The sequence below is a fragment of the Egretta garzetta genome, unplaced genomic scaffold (assembly GCF_000687185.1).
Source record: "Egretta garzetta isolate BGI_Z169 unplaced genomic scaffold, ASM68718v1 scaffold575, whole genome shotgun sequence".
In the NCBI taxonomy this organism is placed as follows: domain Eukaryota; kingdom Metazoa; phylum Chordata; class Aves; order Pelecaniformes; family Ardeidae; genus Egretta; species Egretta garzetta.
This window is the reverse complement of record NW_009259790.1, coordinates 630,679-641,002: the sequence shown is the minus strand read 5'-3', so window position 1 is coordinate 641,002 and position 10,324 is coordinate 630,679. Positions and strand designations below refer to the sequence as shown.

At 44.2% G+C, this 10,324-nt stretch overlaps 2 protein-coding genes across 2 annotated transcripts in view; one reads left to right on the top strand and one right to left on the bottom strand.

Annotated features, from left to right (window-relative positions):
- LOC104126971 (multidrug resistance-associated protein 1) overlaps window positions 1-10,324 on the top strand; it is a 60,096-nt gene that overhangs the window by 46,860 nt on the left and 2,912 nt on the right. The window lies entirely within an intron of this gene.
- Window positions 4,820-10,324, bottom strand: part of ABCC6 (ATP binding cassette subfamily C member 6) — a 24,129-nt gene continuing 18,624 nt past the window's right edge. Inside the window, exons 22-29 of the mRNA XM_035895071.1 lie at window positions 10,196-10,324; window positions 9,296-9,495; window positions 8,521-8,647; window positions 7,867-7,968; window positions 6,977-7,123; window positions 6,272-6,430; window positions 5,890-6,056; window positions 4,820-5,414 (exon numbers count right to left, since the gene is read on the bottom strand). The exon at window positions 10,196-10,324 is cut by the window's right edge and continues 167 nt beyond it. Coding sequence (XP_035750964.1) covers window positions 5,216-5,414; window positions 5,890-6,056; window positions 6,272-6,430; window positions 6,977-7,123; window positions 7,867-7,968; window positions 8,521-8,647; window positions 9,296-9,495; window positions 10,196-10,324 — 1,230 coding nt within the window. The 3' untranslated portion in view covers window positions 4,820-5,215. The remainder of the gene's footprint in view (window positions 5,415-5,889; window positions 6,057-6,271; window positions 6,431-6,976; window positions 7,124-7,866; window positions 7,969-8,520; window positions 8,648-9,295; window positions 9,496-10,195) is intronic.

Sequence of the window (10,324 nt, the reverse complement as noted above, 5' to 3'; positions counted from 1 at the left end):
GGTCCAGTTCATTCTGTGCTCTTTGTTCTGGGGACCGTTTCTTCCAGTCTTTGAAAAGATCCTTATCTTTCAAAGCAAAGCTCTTTTCTTCCTCTCAGAACCATTTTGTTCCAATCTATTAATTAAAAAGTTAAGGATCTGTGAAACCAGTTCAGCACCTGTTGTGCTGTATCTTCTGTCTTACAGCAACACCGTGTGTGCCACTGCAGCCCACGTGAAGCTGGTGGTGGTGGTAATTATAATCAGTATGTTCATGTTTATTATTAACATGTTAATATTTACAAAAGAGTAAAAGAAAATTCTTTATTTTACTGCATGGGATTTCAGCACATGTTGATAAATCCTGACTCACGTTATTTGCTGCAATATGAAAGATCCCTCACATTTGTAAGAGCTGATTCTGCTGAAAAAACAGCTCAGGATTTTCAGGAGCAAATAACCCCCTAGTTCTTCACGTGTGTGAATCCAGCTACTTCTGTAAAACTGTTCCCAGTCTTCAGACCTCTCTGAAGATAACCCTTAACTCATTCAGCCGCAACGTCGCACAAACAGTTGTGCTGTGGGTCACTGATGCCTTTAACGTTTTGGCTTTCCTGTGCATATTGTGACCACCTAGGGAACTAGGAGTGCAATTTAGAAACTGCATGTTTTCCATGAACTCTGTGTAAATCAATGCACGACACCTTCACTCTGATTTTTCTAGCTTTGGCAATTTCAGTATTACCTTAAGCTTGGAATCATGGGACAAGAATCTTTTTTTAGGTTGTTTATCTCTCCTGTGTATGCTGTGCTTGCACTTCATTTGAGATAGCCTTAAATGAGGAGGAAAAAAGGAAAGGGGGGGAAATGGGCTTGGAATTGAAAGCCCTAACTCTTGATGTCCAGATTTGATGTAACACTGAAAGTTTTATAGCACTAATTAAGCTCTTGACCTCATTTAATATGATTGCATGGGAGTCCTATACTAGCTGAACTGGCAGAGCAGGCAGCCTGTGTGGGGTGAGTGGCTCTGTGAGGGTGAGATACTGCCACAGGTTGGTGCTTGGGCTGGGTTGGGCCAGGCCATCTCCCTGGGGCTACGTTGCGGAGGTGCTTGCTGCTCCCAACCCCCTGGTCTGGGGTCTGCTGCCATTGCCAGTGGCCAGGCCGGGCTGTTCAGCCACAGCCCGCCTCAGGCGGGAACACAGCTCAGCCTACCCGGCCGAGAGGGTGGTGGGAAATATGGGTTCTCCCACAGAAACACCGGGACATGGTGTGTTCTTGCAGTGGTCTAGGTCAAAACTTGTTTTTTCTTTAGAGTCCCTACTGGACTTAGAGTGAAACTCTTGTTTTGCTCCAAAGGCAAAAACCGAGTTGGAAAGCCACTGAGATGTCAAGAAACCCTCTTCAGATTAGTGGATTTTATTTGGGCTTTGAGTGGGTAACTAATGTAGAGCTGAACGCAGCTGCTCTGTGTATGTTGCACTTAACGCCGCACAATAGCTATTAAAAATTAATGCAGCAAAGGTGTAGACGGGGCAAGTCCAGGCGCTCCTCTCCATCAGCTCTAGGCATTCAGATTACTGGAGGTGTTGGACAGACTTTTGTTTCTTAATATTTAAAATTTCTTCAGAGCAACTTACGAAATAGGCTGTTGGCATAGTTCTAAGCCTCCTGTAGTTACCCCCATGCTAATTGCATAATTCAGTCAGTCTAATCTAGGAAGAAGTACCTTTCCAAAGACCCAGCAGACCTGTCCTTTTAAACACTGCTTTTTCTTCCTTAAACCAGATTTTCAAGAGAGGATGGCATCTCCAGGTATTAACTACTTTATATATTTTGCTTTAACCAACTTCCAGATAACTTCCTTGTGGTGACTATTACCTTTTTTTGTGAGACCTTACTTACACTTGGACATAAAGCTGGGGACTCTGGCTCATCTGAAACACAGGGGTTTTTTGCCACATGTAATTTTGGGAATCCCATTTCTTTTGCCCTTTCAGCACAGCTTGATGTGTGAAAGCTGATTGTATTTTTGCTTGGTTCTACTTTGTGCAAGCCAAGAGAAAAACTGTGCCCTTTCTAAGATTACCAGTGTGAAAGTATGTTTTGATTATTTTCGCCTTCTGTTGCCTTCTCTCTGCATTACCAACTTAGGAACGGAAAGCGAGCATTTAAAAGATGTTTATATCAGAGATTATGGTATGCTAAAAGATGTCTGTTTCAGAATTACCCAGCAACATGGGCACTTCTGTTTCTCTTTGACTTCAGTTAAGAAAAAAATACCTACCTTGTATCTCAGTAGTTCTAAATGCTCCTGGTTTTGAGATCCATTGATAAACCTTTAGAGTGTTCATAACTTGTATCTATTGTTTGATTACTTTTTTTGTCTCTGCCCTTGAGTAAGGTTTGGGGAAAGTAGAGGGGGAAAAAACTACCTCTTTCCTGGTATCTGAGCACCAGTATGGCAGCAGGCATCGGACTTTGGTATCTTAGGTACTTTTCAAGCAGAAACTGTTAACCACTCTTAAGGCAGGTAAAGAGGATCCTGAACAGCTGTGGGAGAAGAAACTGCTGGGTTTTGGTCTGGGTTGACTCTCGCCAGTTTGAACTCTCCCATCCCATCCCCCATTACTCCCTTTTATGCTGTATTTACTTTAGCTTACTGAAGAGAGCCATTTCGATACCTGATTTTACTTTTATTTCAGCTTTCTAGAAAATGAAGTGCTTTAACAAAACAGTCACAGTAAACAGCAGTATCTCACAGTGTGATTTGTTTGTCGCATTTTCTTGTTGCGATTCCTGAGGAGAGACGTGGGGACAGCTCTGACCGCAGCTCCTTGGCACTGTGGCAAGCCCAGGAAGACTTTGCTTTCAGCTGCTGTTCTAGTTTGTTACAGCAGCGTCAGGAAGATGACCATGGCAGAGGCTCTGTGGCACCAGGGTGGCACATGCAGGAGGTAAACTTGCACTCAAGAGGAAAATGAATGAACCACCACGTCGACAGGTCTGAGAGACTGCTATGCTGCAGGGATCAGAGAAGGACACTTTTCACCATGCAAATTCCTTGTGGCCAAATTCAATTTGGAAGTGTTGGCATTTGGATGTGTTCCCCTGTGACCAACTGGCATTTGGCAGCAGGGCTGCTCCAAGCCTTCAAGCAGAAGGAACGATGTTCTGCTGTCCGCTCCCAGCCAAGTTACTCTGGTCTGCGTCAGCAAGCCCGTGTCCAAGCTGGCTCTCTTCCTCCAGGCAGCCTGTCAGCCCTCTGCACAGCACGATTAATGGGGGCCCCTCCAAAGCTGACATGGAAGGGGATGGAGCGTATCTGATCCCCAGCTGCAACAACAGGCAGCCCCGCAGGCAGCTGTAGGCTCTTGTGCTTGGTGGCATCCCACCTCCCCTTCCCTACTGCCCTGGTGTTTGTGCACTTTGGGTGACCAGACCCAGCTGCTGCCTTGGAGTCCACCATATCTGTGTAAGAACAGCCCTCAGGTGAGCAGACCTTAAGACATGGGCAGAAGACTAAATTTGTTCTGCGTGGAACTTATGACAAGCTGTAAACTGTTAAATTTCTTGCTACCAGTTAAATTCTTGTTTGCTGTCCATAAAATCTTGTTGGCTTTTAAAAATAATCTGTGTAATCTTTAAGTATGGCAGTGTATTTGGGCTCTATTTGTAGTATGAATTGGAGATACTGTGGTCTTTTGGTTTGTTTGCTTTTGTACCATAAAAGCAACAAGGTGGGTAAGTGGCTAGCAGGTCAAGGGAGGTGACTCTGCCCCTCTACTCTGCTCTGGTGAGACCTCACCTGGAGTACTGCGTCCAGCTCTGGAGCCCTCAGCACAAGAAGGGCATGGAAGTGTTGGAGCGGGTCCAGAGGAGGGCTACAAAAATGATCCGAGGGCTGGAGCACCTCTCCTATGAGGACAGGCTGAGGGAGTTGGGCTTGTTCAGCCTGGAGAAGAGAAGGCTATGGGGAGACCTGATTGCGGCCTTTCAGTACCTAAAGGGGGCCTATAGGAAAGATGGGGAAAATCTTTTTAGTAGGGCCAGCTGTGACAAGACAAGGGGCAATGGTTTTAAACTGAAGCAGGGTAGGTTTAGACTGGATCTAGGGAAGAAATTCTTTACAATGAGGGCGGTGAAACACTGGAACGGGTTGCCCAGAGAGGTAGTGGAGGTCCCATCCCTGGAAACATTCAAGGCCAGGTTGGACAGGGCTCTGAGCAACCTGATCTGGTTAGCGGTGTCCCTGCTCACTGCAGGGGGGTTGGACTAGATGACCTCTAGGGGTCCCTTCCAACCCAAAACATTCTATGATTCTATGATTCTAAGTTCTGACTGTCTCATTTTCAGCAGACGAGTGAGGTTTTAGGTATCTGCAAACAATGAAAATCAAAGTGCTAAGTTTCCTATAGAAATAACGTGTATCCCGAGTCATCCCTTTTCATCTACTCACTGCGTTTACAGCTCAAACAAGATTTGGTTGAGTGTCAGGCATTTTAGAGTGAAGCCAATAACTCAATTACGAGATCAATTATTTCTGATAGTGGTGGCATTGTGGAGTACTCCATGAGTGACTCATGCAAGGCCTGATTCTTCCATCAGTCTGTAGAACAGTCCCTTCTGAGCTATTAAGCGTTCCAGAGTATCAAATTCAGCTATCCGACCATTTTCCAAGACTAAAATCCTGTGAACATTAAAACAGAACTGTAAGCTTGGGGATACACCAGCAACTGTAATAAACTTAGTTACTTGTACTTATTTCTAAAATAAGTTTCAGTACTTGCTTGTTATTTAACCAAGCTTTCCAGCAGCTTTTCAGCTGGGAAACAGCTGTGGGATAGAAATAGGTTTCTGATGAGTGACTATTCAAGTACTGAGTTTGTGGGAGGAGAGTTTTGCCGCAACCGAGACTGGAGTAAGATTTGTGACGTGTATTTTAGCTCCACAATTTTAAGATAAAGCAAAGAGCTGCAGCCATGGTTTTGCTGTCAGTGGGGGAAATAGGGGTATGACACAGCATGAAATGCATTATGTGGGAATAAATGATCTTCAGTTAACCTGTTGGTGCCTACCTGATGTAAGATTGCTCCTACAATCTCTAAAGCAAAGCTTTGTGGGTTAAACAAGAAAAGGACAGAAATGAAATTGCTGTTCACTAACACTCTGCGGTTTGCCTAGTTCACACAGGTTGCCTGTGCCTTCCTCCTTAGGAGAGTAGCTGAAGATATTACCTGTCGCAGTCCATGATGGTGTTTATCCGGTGGGCTACTGTTAACACTGTGCTGTCTTTGAAGTGCGCCCTCAGGGTGGACTGAATCTGAAGATCAGTTTCTAAATCTACTGCTGCTGTGGCCTCATCTAGAATGAGGATTTTGGCTTTCCGAAGAAGTGCTCTGGCCAGACAAACCAGCTGTTTCTGACCAGCGCTGCAAGTAAGAAGAGGGATGGTAAACTGAGAGCAGTAGTCACTTTTCCCTGGGGTCAGAATACGTGATTAATTTGAAAATAGTAATGGAAAGCTGATTGTTCCCTTCCCCTGAAAGGGTGATTGAGGCCGGTGGTGCTGCAGGTAACAGCATGAAACAACCTAAGGAAACAAAGGGAGTGTAGTACTATAGCACCCAGGAGATCTGCACTTGGAACAGGATTCCAGTGTTTCAAGTACTGCACAAACACAAGACACCACAACAGTTAAGTCTCAAAGGTCTTAGTCTCTCTATGATTTGATTTCATGCTGTTAAACATGACAATAATGCAGCAACCTGCTGTCTGGGCACCATTTTTTTTTTTTTTAAATTTTATTTTTAAAAAATGAATTGGACTCCTTGTCCCACTAGCTCTACGTTCCCCCAGCCCATGGGGGAACTGCCCTGCCACTGTCTTTCTGCAGATGTAAGGTACCTTAGGTTTTCCCCTTGGTCAGTGCATTTATATTCCAACTGATCTGGCAAATCTGCAACAAAGTTCTTGAGCTGAGTCAGTTCCAAAGCTGTCCAGATGTCTGCATCAGTGTATCGGTTTAATGGGTCGAGATTCATTCTTAGAGAGCCAGAAAACAAAACTGGATCCTGAGCACAGAGACAGTACAAACAACTCCTGAAATGAATTATAAAAACGAGCTCTCTGTGGCTAACGTTACATTGAATGGGAGACTAGCGTGGCATAGAGGTAATTTCCAACTTTGAAATTTCTGAATGTCCCTCCTCTCACATAGTCTTTATAAACCCTTCCTAGGTGTTAAGACTTACAACCTGCTGAAGCATTCTGGAAATTAATATCCTACCTGAGGAATGACAGTTATCTTGGTTCTAAGGTCATGGAGACCTAGCTGAGCAATATCGAGTCCATCAATTAGTATCGATCCTTCTGCAGCTTCCACTAATCGCAGCAATCCCACAGCAAGAGTAGATTTCCCAGCTCCTGTTCTTCCAGTTATGCCAATCTGTAAAGTGCAATGGAAAGCTTACAGTTTTGATGTCGTTTTCCACAGTTGCACAGACCTGCCGTGTAGTTCCTCTTGGCCTTTTGAGAGACAGCTTTGCATGGATCAAATCTTAAGGGCTGTTCCAGATTCATGTAGTCTAGCAATACGTTCTTAAAGGGAATAATTTATAATTTGTAATTGTTTTGTATGAAAAGGAATCTTGAAAGCCTGTGATGGGAAGAATAACTACAAGACTGAGCAGCTAGAACAGGGCCTTGATGTGGCACTAGATTTCAAAAGTGAAATTCCTTTGCTGTAAGCCTGCTAACCCTCTGAGAAAGGAAATGTCACTCAGAAGAACATCTAGTGTATGCAGCAATCCTGGAAACACTACTTTGTACTGAAGAGGTGTGCAGTGCGACAGATGGACTCATCCCTGCACGTTTCATGCTTACAAGTTACAATAACCTTGGTGTAGGGCAGGGACTGTATCTGCCCAGGTCTGACCACTGCAAAGCAGTGTTCACACTTTGTAGCTCTTCTGAAACAAGTGGCTTTGCTTACCTTCTCTTGCCCGTTGATGGTGAGATTGACATGCTTCAGTGCTAACTCCAAATTTGGCCTGTATCGCAAACTATAGTTTTTAAATTCAATTCTTCCTTCAGTGAGCCAAACTTGACCTTGAAGTTTGCTGTTCAGAGTCCAGGGTGCCTAAATAGATGAAAACAAACAGCAGTGTATAAAGCTGATTTAAATTACCAAATCAAGTGGCCATACTAAAATGAGAAGCTTATGAAGACATCTGTGCCAAATTCCCCTGATCTGTTTATTGTTTTCAAAAGAGAAAGAGGCCTCTAACTTCTATATTGCAAATATCGACTTTTTACTTTGTGCAAAGATGTCAATCATTTTACCTGAAAATGGGGATAAATATTTGTCTGCGTGTCAGAGTTCTGACATTGAGTGGTTCAATAAAAAAAGATTTATATGCCCCTGTAAACAGGACTGTGAAAGTCTCTTTTAGTAGGATCTCTGGTCAGTGTATGGAGAAATAATTTTAATGATTACAGAACAAAAATGATTGCACTGGAGAGTTTTAGTGGCTAAAAGGCTATCTAGCAGCCATCACTTATCAGAGAGGTGCATCTGAACTTGCACAATAAATACATACACCAAATACGGGCAGAAAATATGGCTCATTCCATGAGTGTTACCAAGTGAAGCTATTTTAATGGCAATCTAATGCTCAAGTCTCTTAAGGAAATAATGATTAGAGGTTATAAAACAAGCCTAGTCACTTGGATAAAAAGCAAATGCTGGCAGTTCTTTAAAGGAAACATAACTGGCCTTTTACATGGGGAAAACTAGGGGGTTTGTCCAGGTGGAACAGAAAAGTTACTAATTTAGTTTGCAGAGATGTTCATCTCTGCTAAGGTCAATAGTTGGTTAGCTACCTCCTTAGGAGTCCTCAGGTATTCTCTCACTCTCTCCACAGAAACAATGTTGTTTTCTATTTCTGTCCAGGAACGCACCATCCAGTTCAGAACACCAGTTATCTAGCAGAAAGAAACAGAAGCATTTGAGCAGATAAAATGTCTTGACCTGTTCTTGCAAGGTATGTGGCACTTTGTCTTGGTGTTCAATCAGCTAATTACTTGAGAAATCATCCCTTAAAAGGTTAAAAAATAACCTTGTGAAAGTTTGTAAAGCTGTGTTTAAAGAGCCTAGCCAGCTCCCCCCATAGCTGCTTCTCTGTAAGTTTATAGAGAATGAAATGCTGCTGACTTGGGTGCTAAAAGATAGTGTGACTGTTGCTTAGGTTGCTGTGTAACTAGTCTGCAAGCAGGTAAGACAGACGCTGCAGACCATGACTTAAGTATGTGTTCAGATGCAGGAGGACAAAGACAGCTGGTGGATATGTTTATCAGGTTCATTCTCTGTAAGGGGCCAGGTGCTCCAGATGGTTTCAGCAATGACAGCAGGGTTTGGTAGGAGAACACACTTAGTCATGGTTCGTAATTTCTTACAAGTTAAAATGGTAGCAGAAATTAAAATGCAAGTTGCTTTGGATGAAAGGCAAGCATGGCATTACTTCAGTGCTGAGTTACCTGAAGAGCATAGGAAATGGAGAAGCCAGCAGTTCCTGGACTAAGATGTGTTCTGCCCATTGCTGCAAATAGTGCTGCAAACAACACGATGCTGTTGCCTAGAAACTCCAGGTTTGTAGCCAGCCACCTGCAAGAGGACGAGAGTACAGAGTTGTTGCTGAGTGTCCTCTTCCCCTCTCTCAGCAACATCTGTGATGACTTTGCAAAACACTTGTGGAGCTGCTGGGGTACAGGGCGCCCAACAAAGCTCTTGTCATGCCCTGGTTGCTTCTATCCAGCCACTTTCTAGCTTATGAATGGCTCCAGTCTGTCCAAACTGGTTGGCTTTATAGTCTCTTGTTAGGATTTTCTCCAAGGCCTGTTGGATGAGAGCAGCCAGCACACAGCTGCTTGGATGAGTTGGATGACTGGTGGTTGATGGCTTTGTTGTCTGAGGGGTTCTGCATATACCACAGGCCTCGTGCTGCACTCTGTCATGTGATGATGGTCCTCACCAGGCATGTACTACAGCTTCCTGCATTTTGGACACCAAGCGATAACTCTAGCTGTGTGTCAGTATGTGTGTGTGCCTAGCCACGCAACACAGATGGTGTGCAAGAGACACTGCCAGAGAGGGGCACAGGGCAAGTGATAGGGAAATAGGCTACCCTACCCCCAAACCACTGTGCACTGTGGTCTCATCAGTGTACCTCCACCCAAGCTCCCAGAGCAGCCATCTCCAGTCACCAAGGCCATGGGAATAAATGATCATCATCTTTACACTGCAGATTTGTACCTGTCAGCAACTGCTCCAGGGAAGCATATTCGCTGATTGACATCCACCAGAAAATTGCTCTTCAAAATAAACCTCTCCTGGTCCTTGTAAGCACGGATCACACTGCTCCCTTGGAAAGTTTCTGAAATGTGGGAGTAGATGGGTGACCTGCTGGCAGCCTCTAAACGTCTCAGCTGGCAGGAGCTGATGACATAGAAATGCTGGTACAAAGGGAAATGGAAGGGGAAGTGATTAGAAGGCTTATGTGCTCCACAGAACATTTGGGAAGGGCTCAACAAGTGCAATATTACGTACTAGGCTAGTATTATAAAACCTAATGTGCAGGTAGGAGACATCCTTAAAAGGTGAGGCAGCATTTCTGCCTGTGTTATGTCTTGTCTTGCTTTAGAAGAACCCCATGGTTAATGCAAAGAAGCCAGCATACTCTGACCTCGCAAAGTGTCTAAACTCACACCTTCTCCTATAGACCAGCCCTTTGCTTGATGGAGAAGGGAGGCATACTTGCACCCTCACTTGCCCTTTCCTCGTGTTCAGTCTTAGCTGGCAAAGCATTTGAGGTTTCACAGCCTGATGGGAGAGCTGCATGATGTACATGGATTAAAAAGCAGTGTAGGCATTCTGGAGGAAAGGGAAAATGCTTTTGGTCTTTATACTAATGGAGACAAGGAATATAGCTATAGGTGGGATTTGATCTGGACATCAGAAAAGCACAAGCCTCTTTGTAAGGTCTCTGGGATGCTTTGGAAGAGTCACTGACATTACTCTTGTTCAGATGCAATTCAAGATGATGAAACTAGTTTCTGCATGTCTCCGCTTCTAAGAAATGGAAGGAGGCTTTCTGCAAGGGCGTGGCCATGTTGCTTCAGCCTCTCCTGTCTGTGTATCTCTACAAGCTCTTACCTGGAATGCAGCATAAAGAACAGTCAAGGGCACTATGGCCATTGCTGCCCTTGGTGTAGCCACTATAGTCACAAGGTAGATCTCCAGCAAGTTGAACAAGAATCCCAGCAAGGACTTCAGCTTGTCAGG